The sequence below is a fragment of the Hyperolius riggenbachi genome, chromosome 10 (genome assembly GCF_040937935.1).
Source record: "Hyperolius riggenbachi isolate aHypRig1 chromosome 10, aHypRig1.pri, whole genome shotgun sequence".
In the NCBI taxonomy this organism is placed as follows: Eukaryota; Metazoa; Chordata; class Amphibia; order Anura; family Hyperoliidae; genus Hyperolius; species Hyperolius riggenbachi.
In genome coordinates this window covers 1,002,501-1,025,627 of record NC_090655.1, presented here as the reverse complement: position 1 = coordinate 1,025,627, position 23,127 = coordinate 1,002,501, and the positions used below count along the sequence as shown (strand labels likewise).

At 45.0% G+C, this 23,127-nt stretch overlaps 1 protein-coding gene across 1 annotated transcript in view; it reads left to right on the top strand.

Annotated features, from left to right (window-relative positions):
* ARMH3 (armadillo like helical domain containing 3) overlaps nucleotides 1–23,127 on the top strand; it is a 211,937-nt gene that overhangs the window by 86,036 nt on the left and 102,774 nt on the right. The window contains exons 17-19 of the mRNA XM_068258854.1: nucleotides 14,189–14,254; nucleotides 15,753–15,822; nucleotides 19,923–19,983. Of these exons, the coding sequence (XP_068114955.1) occupies nucleotides 14,189–14,254; nucleotides 15,753–15,822; nucleotides 19,923–19,983 (197 nt within the window). The remainder of the gene's footprint in view (nucleotides 1–14,188; nucleotides 14,255–15,752; nucleotides 15,823–19,922; nucleotides 19,984–23,127) is intronic.

Sequence of the window (23,127 nt, the reverse complement as noted above, 5' to 3'; positions counted from 1 at the left end):
AAGCTGTTGAGGTAGTAGAGGGGGTAATGACTACGTCATTGATGCAGCCTCAGAATCTTTAAGAATCACGGCTAAATCCACCACACTGATAAATAGTGCTCGTAGAAATTTATGGATAAAAACATGGGATGGTAGTCAAGCATCCAAATCTAGAGCTTGTACTCTTCCTTTTTCAGGTGATTTACTGTTCGGCCCACAGCTCCAGGAAGTATTGGAGCGTACAGCTAGTAAAAAGGCAACTTTTCCGAAAAAAAGGAAGTTTGAAGCAAAAAAGAAACCGTTTTTTCGGAAGAGGCAGACACAGAGTAGAGAACAACAGAGGCGTAAACCCTGGACAGGAAATAGGGGATTTACCAAGAGAAATCCGTTGTTTACATCAACGGAAAATAAAAGTAAACCATGACGCCAACAAGGTGGGGGGAAGGTTAAAGAAGTTCCTATTAGGTTGGAAAGAAATTACAAAAAACAAATTCATTTTAGACCTAATAGAGAATGGATACAAGATTCAGTTTTCAAGAAATCCTCCCAAACGATTTATAATGACTTTAGCCCCAAAATTACCAGAGGAAAGGGGGGCCATGCAGGAAATAGTACAGGACATGCTCTCACGAGATGTAGTATGCAGAGTTCCACCTGCTCAGGAGAAACAAGGGTTTTATTCAAAAATATTTCTAGTAAAGAAACCCACGGGGAAATATCGGCTGATATTGAACCTCAAACCTCTGAATCCTTATATAAAGTACGAAAGATTTCGAATGGAAACAGTGTTTACGATGCGGAACCTTCTATCCCCAGATTGTTTTATGATCAATATAGATCTAACAGATGCTTACTGGCATATCCCAATAAGGAAAGAATCTCAAGCTTTTCTTCGTTTCAGCGTAATGACAGTTTCAGGCCCAGAACATTTTCAATTTTGCTGTCTTCCATTCGGAATCTCTTCAGCCCCCAGAATTTTTACAAAGGTGATGGCAGAAATTGTGGGAGCTCTACATCTGGAGGGTATTCTTATAATCCCTTATCTAGACGATTTATTAGTTGTAGCCGACAGTATACAAGATCTGGAGCGGCACAAGAATATTGTGATACAACTTTTGGAACAGACGGGGTGGTTGGTAAATTTTCAAAAATCATTCCTATTTCCAACACAAGAGATTCAGTTTCTGGGATTCAGGGTAGATTCGGTGGTCCAGAGATTGTTCCTCCCTGGGGACAAGACATTAAAGCTCCAGACAATGGTGCTGCAGTGTCAGAAGGAAGCAACTACGACAACCAGGCAAGTCATGAGGCTGTTGGGGTTTTTAACCTCCACAGCCCCAGCGGTATATTGGGCGCTAAAACATATAAGACCTCTACAGCAGTGGCTTCTGCAGAATTGGAAGGGAGATCAGTCAGCCCTAGATCAGACCCTATACATACCAGAAAAGATAAAGCAATCCTTGGATTGGTGGATTCAAGAGCCCAATCTAGTACAGGGTCGCTTATGGAGATGTCCAGTAACGAAGGTCCTAACGACAGATGCCAGCCTCACAGGATGGGGGGCTCACATAGAAGGCATTTATTTACAGGGCACTTGGCCAAGAGAAGTGATAGTTCAGTCTTCAAACTATCGAGAATTACTGGCGGTAAAAAGAGCATTGACTCAAGCAGCAGACAGGATAAGAGGCCACCATATTCAGATCCGATCGGACAACATTACAGTGGTTATGTATCTGAACAAACAAGGTCAGAACGGCTGTTGAGACTAGTACTGGAGATATTAGATTGGGGGGAGCAAAATCTTCAGTCAATTTCAGCAGTACACCTCAAGGGATCCCTAAATACCATGGCGGATCTGTTAAGCAGAGGAAAATTGTCCAATTCGGAACTAAGTTTAAATCCAGACATATTCAGGGAATTGACACAAAGATGGGGCCATCCACAGATAGATCTGTTCGCCAATTGGGAGAACACCCACTGCAACCATTTCTTCTCATTAGACCCAAGAGGAGCTTTAGGGGTAGATGCGTTGGCACAAACATGGGACTTTCAGATCGCCTATGCGTTCCCTCCAATCCCTCTATTATCAATAGTTATGCAGAAGCTGAGATCAACTGCAATGTATCTGATACTGATTGCACCCAATTGGCCAAAGCGACTCTGGTTCCCAATGTTAAAATCAATGTTAGTGGACAAACCGATCCAGTTGAGAGACAGGCACAACCTCCTCAGAAAAGAAGGCGAATGGATTCAGATTCCCAATCTTCAGCTGACAGCGTGGTTTCTGAAGGGCAAATCCTGAAAAGAAGGGGACTATCTGACAGAGTGACAAAGACGATATTAAACAGTAGGAAGAGTGTTACAAGGGCAATCTACCTAAAATATTGGAAGACCTTTTCTAAATGGAAAAGGGAGTCAGGTCTGAAATCAAATAGACTGGCTACAGTACTAGAATTCTTGCAAGATGGAATTGACAAGAAGCTGGCATTGAGTACATTGAAAGTGCAGGTTGCAGCCCTGTCAGTTTTTCTGAATAGGAGGTTAGCCTTGGAACCCTTAGTTATCCGATTTTTGAAATCAGTAGAACGGTCTCGGCCGGTAATCAAACGTTCATATCCAAGTTGGGATTTGACTTTAGTTTTAAACAGTTTGATGAGTGAGGATTTTGAACCATTGAACGAAATTCCATTACGATTGTTAACAATGAAGACCATTTTTTTAGTGGCTATTACCTCAGCAAGGAGGATAAGTGAGCTGGAAGCTCTAAGTTCTGTTGAACCGTTTTGTTCCATTTTTCATGATAGAGTAGTCCTGAAGACAGCAAGTGAATTCTTGCCGAAGGTTGCTACCTTATCCAATAGGATGCAGGAGATTGTTTTGCCATCCTTTTGTAAAAATGCCACTGATCCTAGAGAAATTAGATGGCATAAGTTAGACGTCAGAAGATGTTTATTATTTTATTTAGATAGAGTAAAAGAGTTTAGAAAATCTACAACATTATTTGTTAATTTTTCGGGGGCAACAAAAGGGAAGAGCATGTCTAAAGCCTCTATAGCAAGATGGATTAAAGCCTGCATTTATGAAGCATATAGACTTAAAGGAGTGCCCTGTCCAAAAGAAATAACAGCACACTCAACTAGGTCAGTTGCAACTTCCTGGGCTTACAGAGCTGGAGCTACAGCGACTGACATCTGCAAGGCGGCAACCTGGAAGACGGCGAACACCTTCATTAGACACTACAGGCTGGATCTACTATCAGCGGAAGAACAGACTTTTGGAAGGAAAGTTCTTCAAGCTGTGATCCCTCCCTAAGGTTAGTGTTGCTTATTGCATATCATCTCATATGTAGCACCTGTCCTGGAGGGTTATTTGAAAAAACCAAAATTAGCTTACCTGGTAATGCTGTTTTTAATAACCCTCCAGGACAGGTGACCCACCCTAGAAGAACTTACGTGCATACGAAAAACTATATGTTGTAAACATGTACGATGTGGAGTTAAGTATAAGCATGTATTTATGTAATATGTGAGGCATTCTATCGGAACAGTTAATTGGAACATACTGGCAGGTAGAGGCTAGAGGTGGAAGTTATAGAGGGCTAGTTTGATGTGTTTCCTGTTGGGGGCGGGCCCATATCTCATATGTAGCACCTGTCCTGGAGGGTTATTAAAAACAGCATTACCAGGTAAGCTAATTTTGGTTTTTCTTATGAAATCTTTATGGTATGCGTGACTAGGGGTGTGAGGGGGGCATGACCAGGGGAGTGGCTTAAGTGTCCCTCTTTCTCATCTCAAAAACTTGGGAGGTATGTCAGAGGAGCTCACACTCTAATCCTATCTCTCTAATGTCCTATCACATTGTTATGTATTTATATAGCACTGACATCTTCTGCAGCACTGTACAGAGTACATAGTCATGTCACTGACTGTCCTCAGAGGAGCTCACACTCTAATCCTACCATAGTCATAGTGTAATGTCCTACCATATTATTATGTATTTATATAGCACTGACATCTCCTGCAGCACTGTACAGAGTACATAGTCATGCCACTGACTGTCCTTAGAGGAGCTTACAATCTAATCCTACCAAAGTCATAGTCTAATATCCTACCATATTATTATTATGTATTTATATAGCACTGACATCTTCTGCAGCACATTACAGAGTTCCATAATCATGTCACTGACTGTCCCCAGAGGAGCTCACACTCTTATCCTACCATAATCATAGTGTAATGTCCTACCATATTATTATTATGTATTTATATAGCACTGACATCTTCTGCAGCACATTACAGTGTGCATAGTCATGTCACTGACTGTCCTCAGAGGAGCTCACAATGTAATCCTACCATAGTCATAGTCTAATGTCATACCATATTATTATTATGTATTTATATAGCACTGACATCTTCTGCAGCACAATACAGAGTACATAGTCATGTCACTGACTGTCCTCAGAGGAGCTCACACTCTATCCCTACCATAGTCATAGTCTAATGTCCTACCATATTATTATTATTATGTATTTATATAGCACTGACATCTCCTGCAGCACTGTACAGAGTACATAGTCATGTCACTGACTGTCCTCAGGGGAGCTCACAATCTAATCCTACCATAGTCATAGTCTAATGTCCTACCATATTATTATTATGTATTTATATAGCACTGACATCTTCTGCAGCACTGTACAGAGTACATAGTCATGTCACTGACTGTCCTCAGAGGAGCTCACACTCTATTCCTACCATAGTCATAGTCTAATGTCCTACCATATTATTATGTATTTATATAGCACTGAGATCTTCTGCAGCACATTACAGAGTACATAGTCATGTCACTGACTCTCCTCAGAGGAGCTCACAATCTAATCCTACCATAGCCATAGTCTAATGTCCTACCTTATTATTATTATGTATTAATATAGCACTGACATCTTCTGCAGCACATTACAGGGTACATAGTCATGTCACTGACTGTCCTCAGAGGAGCTCCCACTCTAATCCTACCATAGTCATAGTCTAATGTCCTACCATATTATTATTATGTATTTATATAGCACCGACATCTTCTGCAGCACTGTACAGAGTACATAGTCATGTCACTGACTGTCCTCAGAGGAGGTCACACTCTAATCCTACCATAGTCATAGTCTAATGTCCTACCATATTATTATTATGTATTTATATAGCAGTGACAACTTCTGCAGCACTGTGAGAGATCGCGGAAAAGCCGCCACATGTGCTGCTGAGCAGGCGGCTTATTCCGCGTCCAATGCGGTGGTTTGCACGCGGAAGCGTGTGTCTGGTAGCAGGGCAGAACGCGGAAAAACCGCCGCATGCAACAACAGTAAGGCGGCTGGTTCTGCGTCCGGCGCGGCGGTTTGCACGCGGCAGCATGTGTCTGGTGTGGCTGAGTCTGTTAGTGCACACAGGCTTAGGAATACACGCGCGCGCGCTGAGAGGCAGAATTCTTATACTAAGCAGGAAGAGTCAGCTGACCACGCCGATCAGCTGACTCCTGAGCGGGATACTATTGGTTGAGCAATTAGGGGTGGTGCTGGAGAGCACTACTCCATATATAGTTCCTGCTGGTCACTTGCAAGTTGTCTGCCGTTGCGAATACTACGTGGAAGCACTCAGACCTAGTCAGATCCTACAGTGTATTTGAACCAGGTGGACCTGGGAATTCACACTTAGCCAGATTTTTGAATATCATCTGTGTTATACTCCAGACTAGTTCCAGGGTGCTGAGACCATGGACCTCGCACTCAGATTAGGGAACTGTAATATCATCTGTGTTATACTCCAGACTAGTTCCATGGTGCTGAGACCACGGACCTCGCACTCAGATTAGGGAACTGTATTATCATCTGTATTATACTTCAGACTAGTTCCGGGGTGTAGGGACCAAGGACCTCACACCCAGACTAGGCATTGTTTGATATCTGTTGACCTATTGCCTTCCTGACTACTTTTCTGTCATCTGATTCGGTACCTCGTATATCTGATACTCCGTTGCCAGACCCTGCTTGCCTTGGATACCGAATCAGCCTTCTGTCTATGTACTTTATCTGTCAGTGTGTTGCCGACCCGGCGTGCCCGACATCGAGAGCTATCTCTCCCCTAAGAGATGGTCTCCAGTTCAGATAGTGACATCCACCGTAGGTGTCACTCACTCTCTGACCCCTCCTGTCTCCAGCCTGACTCCTCCCCTTGGAGAGCCTCAGGCTGCTGGAGGGTTCCTATGCTTCCAGAGCAGTGTCTCTTTACTGTATATCTCCTGCTCAGCAACACTCACTTATCTATAGGTGTCCAGAGGTTAGCGATATATCTGATTATCGGTGATACTGCAGATCATCAATAATCGGGTATATATCCAGGGCTGTGGAGTCGGTCCAAAAATCCACCGACTCCGACTCCTCAGTTTAGGATTCCACCGACTCCGACTCCGACTCCTCGACTCCGACTCCTCTAATTTGCATATTACAATTTTTTTGATTAAAAGTATGTAACATGAAATTCGTCTCTTAACTGCCAAAGCTTAGGAATTTTACAAGACAACTGAAGTGAGAAGGATATGTAGACTACTATATTTATTCCCTTTAGACTAAAACTAGTCCTTGGTAAGAGTACTTGTAAAAGGTACAAACCGGAACAAAGAACATCTATCAGGACCTAGGCAATGTAAGTGTGGGTACATGTAAGAGTGATGTGCAGGTACTCTGCAGGGGAATGAGGAGATTGTAAACAGACAACACCTCTGTGTTCAATGTGCACAGCATTCTCAGTGGATTCCCTGCAGCTCTGTGGGGAGTGCATATGTAGAGTATAGTACTACTGTGTAACAAAGTAAATCTGAGACAGATGAAATTAAAGTTTTATACATACCTGGGGCTTCCTCCAGCCGCCTTCAGGATAATCAGTCCCTCGCTGTCCTCCTCCACCACCTGTATCTTCTGCTATGAGTCCAGGTACTTGAGCCAGTCGGGCGTAGTGCGCATCCACACACTCCGCCGCCAGGAGCATACTACACCTGTGCAGCACTATTGCGCAGGTGCAGAATGTTCCTGGCTGTGGGAGCGGCATGCGGCCGGACTGCGCTGACTGGCTGAATTACCAGGACTCATAGTAGAAGATCCGGGTGGTGGAGGACAACGAGGGACTGATTAGCCTGAAGGGGGCTGGAGGAAGCCCCAGGTATGTATAAAACTTTACTTTTCATCCGTCTCAGGTACCCTTTAATTTGTAGTCACCAAACCAAATTTTAACAACATATCAAATGATTTGATTTCATCAGCAAAGGGAGTGCATACATTTGCATAAATCAGCATCAATGCAGAATTATTTCCATCTCATTGACCATCTCTATTAGTGACACAGCTACACATCAGGCTTTATTCTTACAGCATAGATGTTATTTAGTATATATAAGAGATTCCTGTGTACACATCATATATACAGTCACAATCAGATATGTACCTTAAAAATACGGTGACTGCTTTATTGAAGCAGCACAAGTAACTAATTTTGATTGGTTTATTTCATTTTTGTGGACTAAGCACAGCTATTACTGTATATATACTGTATATATACATTATTTTTAATGACTATTATCTGAGAAATAGAACATTTTATCATATTTTCTATTTTGATTACAGTTACAAATTCATTAGGAGTCGGAGTCGGTGCATTTTTTCCCAACTCCGACTCCGACTCCAGGCACCCAAAATTGCCAGACTCCACGACTCCGACTCCGACTCCACAGCCCTGTATATATCGTCATTCTTGGTGATACTGCAGATCACCAATAATCAGATTCTTTCCGCATGCTGACACCAATCGTTACAAGCACATTACAGAGTACATAGTCATGTCACTGACTGTCCTCAGAGGAGCTCACACTCTAATCCTACCATAGTCATAGTCCTAATGTCCTATCACATTGTTATGTATTTATATAGCACTGACATCTTCTGCAGCACTGTACAGAGTCCATAGTCATGTCACTGACTGTCCTCAGAGGAGCTTACACTCTAATCCTACCATAGTCATAGTCCTAATGTCCTATCACATTGTTATGTATTTATATAGCACTGACCTCTTCTGCAGCACTGTACAGAGTACATAGTCATGTCACTGACTGTCCTTAGAGGAGCTCACAATCTAATCCTGCCATAGTCATAGTGTAATGTCCTACCATAGTATTATTATGTATGTATATAGCACTGACATCTTCTGCAGCACATTACAGAGTACATAGTCATGTCACTGACTGTCCTCAGAGGAGCTCACAATGTAATCCTACCATAGTCATAGTGAAATGTCCTACCATATTATTATTATTATGTATTTATATAGCACTGCCATCTCCTGCAGCACATTACAGAGTACATAGTCATGTCACTGACTGTCCTCAGAGGAGCTCACAATGTAATCCTACCATAGTCATAGTGAAATGTCCTACCATATTATTATTATTATGTATTTATATAGCACTGCCATCTCCTGCAGCACATTACAGAGTACATAGTCATGTCACTGACTGTCCTCAGAGGAGCTCACACTCTAATCCTACCATAGTCATAGTCTAATGTCCTGCCATATTATTATTATGTATTATATAACACTGACATCTTCTGCAGCACATTACAGAGTACATAGTCATGTCACTGACTGTCCTCAGAGGAGCTCACAATCTATTCTACCATAGTCATAGTCTAATGTCCTACCATATTATTATTATGTATGTATATAGCACTGACATATTCTGCAGCACCATACAGAGTACATGGTCATGTCACTGACTGTCCTCAGAGGAGCTCACACTCTAATCCTACCATAGTCATAGTCTAATGTCCTACCATATTATTATTATGTATTTATATAGCACTGACATCTTCTGCAGCACTTTACAGAGTACATAGCCATGTCACTGACTGTCCTCAGAGGAGCTCACACTCTAATCCTACCATAGTCGAATGTCCTACCATATTAATATTACGTCTGTACATAGCACTGGCATCCTCTGCAGCACTGTACAGAGTACTTGCCATGTAGCACTATTTGTGCCGTTCCGCCATGCAGTATCGCTCTGCTTAGGGAATAATCTCCTCCCGGCAGGTGAGATCAGTTACTTTGTGATGTAGCCATTCAGCGGCAGCCATGGAACAGTAGCTCTGCACCTCTGCGCTCCGCTCTGTATCGCTGCTTATCAGAGCATTGTGCAGTAATTGACTGTACTGTTCCTGCAGAACGCTGTGTGACAATGACAAGCAGGTACGGGGTCTGCCCTGCTATTCATGTCAGCGCAGTCATGTGACATCGCCCGCCAACGCTTTGTTTTATTATTATTTAGCAGCACTTCTGTCAGCTCTCCCAGCTCAGGAGGTACTATATTGGCATTGTGGTAAGCGGTGGCGCCCCCCGCAGGGCGAGGGTCTCACAGATCTGCACCGAGTATTGTGTGCACGTTATGCAGCCGCAATCGCTCCTTCTGTTCCTTATACTGTTACTACATTAATCATTAGAGGACAACTGAAGTAAGACGAATATGGAGGCTGCCAGTTTTATTTCCTGTTAAACAACACCAGTTGCCTGGCAGACCTGGTCGTCTATTTGGCTGCAGTAGTGTCTGAATAACACCAGAAACAAGCATGCAGCTAATCTTGTCAGATCTGACAACAATGTCAGAAACACCTGATCTACTCCATGCTTGTTCAGGGGCTATGGCTAATAGTATTAGAGGCAGAGGATCAGCAGGATTGCCAGGCACCCTGTATTGTTTAAAATGAAATATATATGGCAGCCTCCGCATCCCTCTTGTTACAGTTGTGCTTTAACTTTTTTTGGTTCCTGGACGTAGAAACTACGTTCAGGAACCATGCGCGCTACAGTGCACTCCCGCGGCCGATCGCGCACGTGCACGCGCGCTCCCGGCCCGCGGTTCGTTAGCCAGGCAATCAGTGAATCGGGCTACGGTGCCCGATCACTGATTCCTCTCCCCCGCTGAAAAAGCGACAGCTTCTCTCGGAAGCTGTGCCTTTTCTGGCTGTTCCCTCCCCGATGCGTCACTCTAAGCGTGTGTTACGCTTAGAGTGACGTCATTAAAAAAACTCATGGCCACCATCTTGTGGCCAAAAAGTAAAACTACAACAAAAAGTAAAAAACATTTAAATCAACACACAATTACATTAAAAAAAATATGGTTTACATCCCACCCTCCCAAAAATACCCAAATAAAAAAAACATTACAATAAAAAAAAAAAAATGTAAATATTTACCTAAGGGTCTAAACTTTTTAAATATCAATGTAAAGATGAAATATTTCTATATTTTTTTTTTTTATTTTAAACTTGTAAGTAGTGATAGACGCAAAACGGAAAAAATGCACCTTTATTTCCAAATAAAATATTGTCGCCATACATTGTGATAGGGACATAATTTTAACGGTGTAATACCCGGGACATATGGGCAAATACAATACGTGAGTTTTAATTATGGAGGCATGTATTATTTTAAAACTATAATGGCTGAAAACTGAGAAATAATGAATTTTTTCCGTTTTTTCTTATTCTTCCTGTTAAAATGCATTTACAGTAAAGTGGCTCTTAGCAAAATGTACCCCCCAAAGAAAGCCTAATTGGTGGCGGAAAAAACAAGATATAGATCAGTTCATTGTGATAAGTAGTGATAAAGTTATAGGCTAATGAATGGGAGGTGAACATTTCTCAAGTGAAAACGACGGAACACGAATGGGTTAAAGAGGAACCATCGCCAAAATCTTAAAATTTAAAACGCATAGAAATAAGAAGTACATTTCTCCCAGAATAAAATGAGACATAAATTACTTTTCTCCTATGTTGCTGTCACTTACAGTAAGTAGTAGAAATCTGACATTACCAACAGGGCTAGTCCATCTCTTCATGGGGGATTCTCAGCAGGGCCTTTATTCTTTATAAAGACACTCCCTGAAAAATCTTTATACAAAGATGCTCCCCAGCCTCCCTGCTCGCTGTACACTATTTTGGCAGATGGACGTAGCGACTGCCATCCACTAAGTGCTTTAAAAAAGAAAAAGAAAACCCAGAGAACACCCTATGAGAAGATGGGCTAGTCCAAAATCTGTCAGTAATGACAGATTTCTACTATTTACTGTAAGTGACAGCAACACAGGAGAAAAGTAATTTATGGCTCATTTTACTCTGGGAGAAATGCACTTCTTATTTGTATGTGTTTTAAATTTTAAAGAGAACCCGAGGTGTGTTTAAAGAATGTTATCTGCATACAGAGGCTGGATCTGCCTATACAGCCCAGCCTCTGTTGCTATCCCAAACCCCCCTAAGGTCCCCGTGCACTCTGCAATCCCTCATACATCACAGCCACACTGTGAGGCTGTGTTTACATCTGTAGTGTCAGTCTCAGCTGCTTCCCCACCTCCTGCATAGCTCCGGTCCCTGCCCCCATCCCTTCCCTCCAATCAGCAGGGAGGGAAGGGATGCAGGCGGGGACTGGAGTTCTGCAGGAGGCGGGGAGTGCAGCAGACTGACACTATAGAGATAAACACAGCCAGCTCTGACAAGCTGTTTGTCAGCAGCGTGGCTGTGATTTATGAGGGATTGCAGAGTGCAAGGGGACCTTAGGGGGGTTTGGGATAGCAACAGAGGCTGGGCTGTATAGGCAGATCCAGCCTCTGTATGCAGATAATATTCTTCAAACCCACCTCGGGTTCTCTTTAAGATTTTTGCGACAATTCCTCTTTATTTAAGTGTACTGAGAGCAGTGATCAGTAATGTCGGTGGAATATTGCTGCGTGGGGTGTAAGTGCGGCAGGCAGGCCATGTACCCTTAGCTTTGTACTACATCTGAATACAGCTAGCCCATGAGATACCTGGCTATCTGACGCTAATTGCAGTGCGTGTGTGTGTTATTTATTGTATTTATAAAGCGCCAACATATTACGCAGCACTGGACATTAGTTTAGGTTACAGACAATATTTAGGGGTGACATACAGCAATATGACAATACAGGAATACAAGAAAGACCAGATCACACAGCACAGTATGAGTACAAGGTAATGCTTAGTCAGTCACTGGATGGGAGCATGGAGATCACACAGCACAGTATGAGTACCAGGTAATGCTTAGTCACTGGATGGAGCATGGAGATCACACAGCTCAGTATGAGTACAAGGTAATGCTTAGTCACTGGAGGGGAGCATGGAGATCACACAGCACAGTATGAGTACAAGGTAATGCTTAGTCACTGGATGGGAGCATGGAGATCACACAGCACAGTATGAGTACAAGGTAATGCTTAGTCACTGGATGGAGCATGGAGATCACACAGCACAGTATGAGTACAAGGTAATGCTTAGTCACTGGATGGGGCATGGAGATCACACAGCACAGTATGAGTACAAGGTAATGCTTAGTCACTGGAGGGGAGCATGGAGATCACACAGCACAGTATGAGTACAAGGTAATGCTTAGTCACTGGATGGAGCATGGAGATCACACAGCACAGTATGAGTACAAGGTAATGCTTAGTCACTGGATGGGAGCCTGGAGATCACACAGCACAGTATGAGTACAAGGTAATGCTTAGTCACTGGATGGGAGCATGGAGATCACACAGCACAGTATGAGTACAAGGTAATGCTTAGTCACTGGATGGAGCATGGAGATCACACAGCACAGTATGAGTACAAGGTAATGCTTAGTCACTGGATGGGGGAATGGAGATCACACAGCACAGTATGAGTACAAGGTAATGCTTAGTCACTGGATGCAGCATGGAGATCACACAGTATGAGTACAAGGTAATGCTTAGTCACTGGAGGGGAGCATGGAGATCACACAGCACAGTATGAGTACAAGGTAATGCTTAGTCACTGGATGGAGCATGGAGATCACACAGCACAGTATGAGTACAAGGTAATGCTTAGTCACTGGATGGGAGCCTGGAGATCACACAGCACAGTATGAGTACAAGGTAATGCTCAGTCACTGGATGGGGCATGGAGATCACACAGCACAGTATGAGTACAAGGTAATGCCTGGTCAGTCACTGGATGGGAGCATGGAGATTAGGCAAGTTAGGTTCACTCAGATCCATATGAAGGGCTTACAGTAATGGAGGTGCATGATCAGGTAGGACACAAAAGGAGGAGGACCCTGCCCAAAGGCTTACAATCTAGAGGGAGAGGTGAGGACACGAACGGTAGGGGACCAGAGTTCAGCGGCAGGTTTAGAACACGTGTGTGGGGTAGTAGGCCAGAGTGAAAAGGTGAGTTTTGAGGGCTTTCTTGAAGTTGTTGAAGGAGGGGGCTGCCCTAATGGGTAGCGGTAGGGAGTTCCATAGTGTTGGAGCAGCTCTTGAGAAGTCCTGGAGGCGTGCATGGGACTGGGTGATGCGGGGGGCGGTTAGGCGAAGTTCATTGGAAGAGCGGAGTGAGCGGCTTGGTGTGTACCTCTGAGTAAGATCAGAAATGTAGGTTGGACAGGTTTTGTGGACAGATTTGTAGGTCAGACACAATATCTTGAATCTGATTCTGGACTGGATAGGAAGCCAGTGGAGGGATTCTAGGAGAGGAGGAGCCGCCCTGGTGGAGCGATGGGAGGAGTGGATAATTCTGGCTGCCGCATTCATGATGGACTGTTGATATGAGTGTGTATATAGTGTCTTTGTTTACATAGGGTGTTTGTGATTATATAGCGTCTGCGTTTATAATGTGTGTGATTTTATATAGTGTCTGTGTGTATATAGTGTGTATATAGAGTTGGTGCATTAACAGTGCAATTCTGTGGCCAATCGATTGTTACCGATCACCAAGGATCTGATGTGCCTATTAACAGCTATGCATACCCAATAGCCAATTCGATCAGATTAATAGAATCAATCTGTTTTTATATTCATCCCATCGACCTGATCGGACAGGTTAGCGAGAGTCCAGGAATTCATTGGCATGACCGATTGTCTCCGATCAATTACTGTGTCGAACGGAAACCATCGATTGGCCATGGAATTGTGCCGTCAATGGCCACCTTGTTGTGTGTGTGTTTATGCCGGTGTTATATACATATATATATATATATATATATATATATATATATATATATATGTATGTGTGTGTGTATTGTACGTGTTTGTAGTGTGGAAGCCAGTTGCTGGCAGTTAATAATGTGCCTATTTTATGTCTGTACAGGATCAGTACGTTAACTCCTTCCTACATGATGACAACATGAATTTCCGAGTGAACCTGCACAGAATGGTGGGTGTCCTGGCTGTCACTTCTGCCCTGTAACCTCTCGTCATACAGCGTCCAGGCTGTGCAAACACAAACAATCAATACGAGCGCTTCCTAAGCTCAAATGTCACTATTGCAGCCAAGAGCCTCTATTCCTCCGATAGAACAGCAAATGATTCAATCCTCCTTAGCGTAGGTGGTGCTCTTTGCAGTAAACTTTGCACTGTCATCTAATGGTTAAACCTGCATTCACCCAGTGCTCCAGCACAGATAGTGGTACCACACCCAAATATGAGCGAGACACTGGTGAGTATCCAAAACTTAAAGGATACCCGAGGTGACATGTGACATGATGAGATAGACATGGGTATGTACAGTGCCAAGCACACAAATAACTAGGCGGTGTTCCTTTTTTTCTTTCTCTGCCTGGAAGAGTTAAAGCCAATGGGTATCGTTTAAAAAAAAAAAGTCAGATACTCACCTAATGAGAGGGAAGGCTCGGTCCTAATGAGCCTTCCCTCTCCCGGTGCCCTCGGTGCTGCGCTGGCTCCCCCGTTCGCGTCCGCCACCGCAGGGACTTCGGAGGTATTCGGGAGCACTCGGGCTTCCGAAGACGGGCCGCTCCATACTACGCACGCGCGAGTGCGTCATAGAGGGCGCTCGCGCATGCGTAGTATGGAGCGGCCGCGTCATCGGGAGCCCGAGTGCTCCCGAAGGCTTCCGAAAGCTCCCTTCGGCTGCGGAAGTGGCAGTATTTGACCGAACTGGTCGAATACTGCCACGGGGGATCCTGCGCGGGACCGGGCACCGGGAGAGGAGAGGGAAGGCTCATTAGGACCGAGCCTTCCCTCTCCTTAGGTGAGTATCTGACTTTTTCTTTTTTTAAACGGTAAACATTCACTTTAAACATCAGGTATGTAAGTGGCAGTTTCTGTCTGGGTTGAAACCGGGTCGGACTGGGCCAGACTATAGCATAACCCTCACTGATAAGTAACTACAGCCATAAAACACTTTCCTGTCAGTAAATGGCTTCCTGGAGCAGGAAAGAAATAAAAAGGGGTCAATAATTCATAGATTTTAGCTCTGGCATACTTCGGTGAAGGTGTCATTGAGCAAAGACAATGAAACAGTAAAAACTTAAAAACTGGATTTAAATATAAAATAAAACTGTGGGATATCTAAAAAAAAAAACGTCATTTTTAGGAGACAGGATAGATACAATTGTTTTTCTCATAAGTTTATTTTCACCTTGGATGTCCTTCAAAATGCAATTTATTGGTTCAAATGCCATAAGCAAGTTATAACAAAAACTCACTAAAATAATAAGTCAGTTAAAAAAAAAAACTTCCAGCGTGTGCCGTAATATGGCAGCATGACCGGTGTCCTGTACCGCCTGCGTAGCACACAAGATATAAATCGCATCACAGCGGTATCACTGAACTCTCACTATGCCCGCATCACACAACCATGGATTAGTGTCTCAATTTCCTGCAACTCATTAACATGATGCAATTCTTTACAGCCAATGAGGCATCGGAAAAAAGCGATCGACAAGAATATCCCCAGCCGACCACTAGTGTGCGCTGTGCTCGGTGAGTGAGACAGTTATGTTGTGGGAGTTTTGGGGGTATACCGTCCTTCCATTTCACTGGATGTAGGAAATCCTGGATGTACAGTGCATCTGGAATAATTCACAGCACATCACTTTTTCTATATTTGATTAAATTGATTTTTTCCCCTCAGAATTCTACACACAACACCCCATAATAATCTGAAAAACGTTTACTTGATTTTGACAAAATTACAAAAAATACAGAAAACTGAGAGAACACCTGTACATAAGTATTCACAGCCTTTACCATGAAGCTTAAAATTGAGCTCAAACCCCTGATCATTCTTGGGATACTTCTGCAGTTTAGAGTCCAGCTGTGGTAAATTCTGTTGCTCTATATATATCATGTGATGCACAGGGAATATTGAATACCTAGGCAGGGCGGAGAAGGGTTTATTGAATACCTGGGCGGGGCAGAGACGGGTGTATAGAATGTGATGCACAGGGTATATTGTATAGCTGGGCGGGGCAGAGAGAGGTGTATGGAATGTGATGCACAGGGTATATTCTATAGCTGGGCAGGGCAGAGACGGGTGTATAGAATGTGATGCACAGGATATATTGTATAGCTGGGCGGGACAGAGACGGGTGTATAGAATGTGAGGCACAGGGTATAGTGTATAGCTGGGCGGGGCAGAGACGGGTGTATAGAATGTGATGCACAGGATATATTGTATAGCTGGGCGGGGCAGATAGGGGTGTATAGAATGTGATGCACAGGATATATTGTATAGCTGGGCGGGGCAGAGACGAGTGTATAGAATGTGACGCAGAGGGTATAGTGTATAGCTGGGCGGGGCAGAGACGGGTGTATAGAATGTGAGGCACAGGGTATAGTGTATAGCTGGGCGGGGCAGAGACGGGTGTATAGAATGTGATACACAGGATATATTGTATAGCTGGGCGGGGCAGATAGGGGTGTATAGAATGTGATGCACAGAATATATTGTATAGCTGGGCGGGGCAGAGACGAGTGTATAGAATGTGACGCAGAGGGTATATTGTATAGCGGGGCGGGGCAGAGACGGGTGTATTGAACGGGGCAGGGATTGGTGTGTAGGATGCACAGGATATACAGTGCTGCCCATAATTATTCATACCCCTGGCAAATTTAGACTTAAAGTTACATTTATTCCTCATAGGAAGTCATTTTCTAACGGCATGACATAGGTGTCTCCCAAAAGATAGTAAGACGATGTACAAGAGGCATTATTGTGCAAATAAAAATTCTCAGGTTCTATTTACATTTGAGGAAAAAGTGTCCAGTCTAAATTATTCATAACTGTCACAGTATATGGGAAAATCCAAAGTTCTATACCATTCCAAATAGTCCAAGCTGTTCTAAAGCATCCTTATTACCCTGATTAATTGGGAATGGTTGTTTCAATCAACTGAATGGGTGAAAAACAGCAGCTCTCTGCAGCTGGTTTAAAGGACTTCCGAGGCCAAAATCCGGCCCCAAAATGTAAAAAAAGTTATCTACCTGTATGACTTTCTAAGGCACGGAGGACGCCGTCCGCGCCCTCCGTGCCGTTCCGCCGGGTCCCCGCCTCTCAATACGACCCCGAATGGCTCCCGACCCCACGGCCAGGGTCGGGCTCTGCTGCCTGTATAAAGATGGCCGCCGACCCTGGCCGCGGCTGCGCACTCCGCATGGCCGCTACTGCGGCTGCGCAGCACTAGGGCCAACCCCCCGATCCACGCAACAGGCTGTTTCCTGTAGCGTGGATCGGGGGGTTGGCCCTAGTGCTGCGCAGCCGCAGTAGCGGCCATGCGGAGTGCGCAGCCGCGGCCAGGGTCGGCGGCCATCTTTATACAGGCAGCAGAGCCCGACCCTGGCCGTGGGGTCGGGAGCCATTCGGGGTCGTATTGAGAGGCGGGGACCCGGCGGAACGGCACGGAGGGCGCGGACGGCGTCCTCCGTGCCTTAGAAAGTCATACAGGTAGATAACTTTTTTTACATTTGGGGGCCGGATTTTGGCCTCGGAAGTCCTTTATGGACAATCATGGCTAGGACAAAGGAGCTCAGTGAGGACCTGTGGCTGCTCACAAGTCAGGAAAGTGCTACAAGGCCATTTATAAATGTTTTCCAGTTTCAGTGGCTACAATGCAAAGTATTATTAAAAAATAATGTTCCTCACTGTGGAAAATCTCAGAGGATGTGGCCGGAAGCCAAAAGTGACACCTGTGCTGGCCAGGAGGATAGTGAGAGAGGTGATAAAGAATCCAAGGATCACCACCAAGGCCATCCTTGTGAATGTAGGCTCTGCTGGTGGCAATGTCTCAAGGCAGACAATCCAATGGACACTGCACACTGCTGGCTTCCACTGATGCAGACCAAGGAGGTCGCCATTTCTCCAGATAAGGCTCACAAAAGTTCACTTGGCCTTTGCAAATGCTCCTCTGTACAAAGAAGAAGACTTCTGGTCTTCTGTGTTATGTCAGATGAAACAAACATTGAATTGTTTGGTCACAATGTTTCCTTTTTTTTTGGTGTAAAAAAGGAGAAGCCTTCAACCCAAAGAACACCATCCCCACTGCCAGGCATGGTGGGGGGAATCTAATGCTTTGGGGGTGTTTTTTCAGCCAATGGACCAGGGAACCTAATCACAGTAATTGACACCATGAAAAAGAGCAATACACGAGGATTCTCAACGACAACATCAGGCAGTCTGCAGAGAAACTTGGCCTTGGGCACCAGTGGACATTTCAGTATGACAATGACCAAAACACACAGCAAAAGTGATGAAGAAATGGTTAGCAGACATCAACATTAAAGAGGCACTATGGTTAAAAATTTAAAATATGTGCAAACATAGACAAATAAGAAGTACATTTTTTTCCAGAGTAAAATGAGCCATAAATGACTTTTCTCCTATGTTGCTGTCACTTACAGTAGGTGGTAGAAATCTGACAGAAGTGACAGGTTTTGGACTAGTCCATCTCTTCATAGGGGATTCTCAGCAAGGCTTTTAGTCTTTATAAAGATATTCCCGAAAAAGGATTTAAGCAATGATGTTGGCCAGCTTCCCTGCTCACTACACAGTTTTTTGGCAGTTGGACAGAGCAACTGCCATTCACTAAGTGCTTTTGAAAATGAATAAATTCATGAGAATCGCCTATGAAGAGATGGATATGTTTTAAATTTTACAATTTTTCGCCATAGTGTCCCTTTAACATTTTGAAGTGGCCCAGCCAGAGTCCTGACTTGAATCCAGTTGAGACTCTGTGGAGGGAGCTAAAGATCAGGGTGATGGCAAGAAAACCCTCCAACCTGAAAGATTTGGAGCTCATTGATAAAGATGAATTGGGCAAACCTACCTGTGGAGACATGCAAAAAGCTGGTCTGCAATTATAGGAAGCGTTTGACTGCTGTAATTGCCAATAAAGGCTTTTCTATTGATTATTGAGAAGGGTAGGAATAATTTTGGACTGGACACTTGCTCAAATGTAAATAAAAGCTGAGAAATGATTTTTTTTTCCACAATAATCCCTCTTGTACATCGTCTTATTATGCTTTGGGAGACACCTGTGTCATTTCCCGTCAAACAATGACTTGCTGGTTGAGTAAAAGTAACTGTAAGTCAGAATTTCTCAGTGGTATGAGTAATTATGGGCAGCAGTGTATATATCGCCTTTGCCGTATAGGGCAGAGACGGGCAGCACGTCCTGTTAATGAATTCCTGCCTGGACCTTAGCGTGGCTTTTGTGCCCGGAGCCCCCCTGTAAGTTCCGCCGGTGGGCTCAGCAGTTACACGCACGTCATTCAGAGGAACGAGAGCTGCCCGGGTCCGCTCTGTATTATTTTTAGCAGCCTCGGTTGCCATGGTAACTCCAGTCCTTTCCGCACTGATGAAATCCCGGAGTTAAGTGCAGTAATCCTCTCCTTAGATTGTCTTCATTCGAGGAAATCAGAGAAGACGCCCCCCCCATGTTATCAGCAGGATAGTGGGTCACCCCCCAGCGTGCCCCCAACCCCATACAACCCCCATGCAAACCTCATACAAACCCCATGCAGTGACGGACGGGGGATGGTGTAATTGGTAATCCACTTCATGTATATTCCTTATTCTCTTCCAGATCTGATGGTGGAATTCATCGTCACCCACATGATGAAGGAATTTCCGATGGACCTCTATATGTAAGTCACTCCGCCAAGTCTGCAAAGAGGACCTGTCAGTAAATGTCAGTAAAGCCACTCATCCCCTGACTGCGCAGGACAGCAGTCCGGCATATACAATCATATCACTATACTGAAGAAAACATCATGTTTACCTCCCATGCACAATGTCCTCATTCAAGATCCAGTTTTATGCAAACCATGCAGAGGATCCAAGTATATATATCCATGATTACAATATACATATATTATGAGCACGAGATATAGTATGAGAGCTTAGCGACACAACATGTTCAAACTATTTACAATTTGTTACCCTTCATACTACATGGAGGTGGTAAGATTGGCCAATCATAATTGCATGTCTGTATGCACCTGTAAGGTAGCCACATAAATATCAGATTTCCTGTGCAGCAGATACAGGCGGTGTTGTCACCACAGACGGGTTATGTGCAGTTATGAAATCACACCAGCAGTCTCTGTGCAGCAGATATAGGCGGCGTTGTCACCACAGACGGGTTATGGAATCACACTAGCAGTCTGTGCAGCCGATACAGGCGGCGTTGTCACCACAGACGGGTTATGAAATTACAACAGCAGTCTCTGTGCAGCAGATACAGGCGGCGTTGTCCTCACAGACGGGTTATGAAATCACACTAGCAGTCTCTGTGCAGCAGATACAGGCGGCGTTGTCACCACAGGCGGGTTATGAAATCACAAAAGCAGGCGCTGTGCAGCAGATACAGGCGGCGTTGTTACCACAGACGGGTTATGAAATCACACCAGCAGTCTCTGTGCAGCAGATACAGGCGGTGTTGTCACCACAGATGGGTTATGGAATCACACTAGCAGTCTTTGTACAGCAGATACAGACGGCGTTGTCACCACAGACGGGTTATGGAATCACTCCAGCAGTCTTGGTGCAGCAGATACAGGCGGCGTTGTCCTCACAGACAGGTTATGAAATCACTCCAGCAGTCTCTGTGCAGCAGATACAGGCGGTGTGGTCACCACAGACAGGTTATGGAATCACACCAGCAGTCTCTGTGCAGCAGATACAGGCGGCGTTAACACCACAGACGGGTTATGAAATCACACTAGCAGTCTCTGTGCAGCAGATACAGGTGGCGTTGTCACCACAGGCGGGTTATGAAATCACAAAAGCAGTGTCTGTGCAGCAGATACAGGCGTCGTTGTTGCCACAGACGGGTTATGAAATCACTCCAGCAGTCTCTGTGCAGCAGATACAAGTGGTGTTGTCACCACAGACGGGTTATGGAATCACACTAGCAGTCTTTGTACAGCAGATACAGGCGGCGTTGTCACCACAGACGGGTTATGGAATCACTCCAGCAGTCTCTGTGCAGCAGATACAGGCGGCGTTGTCACCACAGACGGGTTATGAAATCACTCCAGCAGTCTCTGTGCAGCAGATACAGGTGGCGTTGACACCACAGACGGGTTATGAAATCACACCAGCAGTCTCTGTGCAGGAGATACAGGCGGTGTTGTCACCACAGACAGGTTATGAAATCACTCCAGCAGTCTCTGTGCAGCAGATACAGGCGGCGTTCTCACCACAGACAGGTTATGGAATCACACCAGCAGTCTCTGTGCAGCAGATACAGGTGGCGTTGTCACCACAGAAGGGTTATGAAATCACACCAGCATTCTCTGTGCAGCAGATACAGGCGGCGTTGACACCACAGACGGGTTATGAAATCACACCAGCAGTCTCTGTGCAGCAGATACAGGCGGTGTTGTCACCACAGACAGGTTATGAAATCACTCCTGCAGTCTCTGTGCAGCAGATACAGGCGGCGTTGTCACCACAGACTGGTTATGGAATCACTGCAGCAGTCTTGGTGCAGCAGATACAGGCGGCGTTGTTCTCATAGGCGGGTTATGAAATCACACTAGCAGTCTCTGTGCAGCAGATACAGGCGGCGTTGTCACCACAGGCGGGTTATGAAATCACAAAATGCAGTCTCTGTGCAGCAGATACAGGCGGCGTTGTCACCACAGACTGGTTATGAAATCACACCAGTAGTCTCTGTGCAGCACATACAGGTGGTGTTGTCACCACAGACGGGTTATGAAATCACATCAGCAGTCTCTGTGCAGCAGATACAGGCGGCGTTGACACCACAGACGGGTTATGGAATCACTCCAGCAGTCTTGGTGCAGCAGATACAGGCGGCGTTGTCCCCACAGACGGGTTATGGAATCACACTAGCAGTCTCTGTGCAGCACATACAGGTGGCGTTGTCATCACAGAGGGGTTATGAAATAAAAATAACACCAGCAGTCTCTGTGCAGCATATACAGGCGGCGTTGTCCCCACAGACTGGTTATGAAATCACACCAGCAGTCTCTGTGCAGCAGATACAGGCGGCGTTGTCACCACAGACGGGTTATGAAATCACACCAGCAGTCTCTGTGCAGCAGATATAGGCGGCGTTGTCACCACAGACGGGTTATGGAATCACACTAGCAGTCTGTGCAGCAGATACAGGCGGCGTTGTCACCACAGACGGGTTATGGAATCACACCAGCATTCTCTGTGCAGCAGATATAGGCGGCGTTGTCACCACAGACGGGTTATGGAATCACACTAGCAGTCTGTGCAGCAGATACAGGCGGCGTTGTCACCACAGGCGGGTTATGAAATCACAAAAGCAGGCTCTGTGCAGCAGATACAGGCGGCGTTGTTACCACAGACGGGTTATGGAATCACACCAGCAGTCTTTGTACAGCAGATACAGACGGCGTTGTCACCACAGAAGGGTTATGGAATCACACTAGCAGTCTTTGTACAGCAGATACAGACGGCGTTGTCACCACAGACGGGTTATGGAATCACACCAGCAGTCTCTGTGCAGCAGATACCGGCGGCGTTGTCACCACAGACGGGTTATGGAATCACTCCAGCAGTCTCTGTGCAGCAGATATAGGCGGCGTTGTCACCACAGACGGGTTATGGAATCACACCAGCATTGTCTGGGCAGCAGATACAGGCGGCGTTGTCACCACAGACGGGTTATGGAATCACACTAGCAGTCTGTGCAGCCGATACAGGCGGCGTTGTCACCACAGACGGGTTATGAAATTACAACAGCAGTCTCTGTGCAGCAGATACAGGCGGCGTTGACACCACAGACAGGT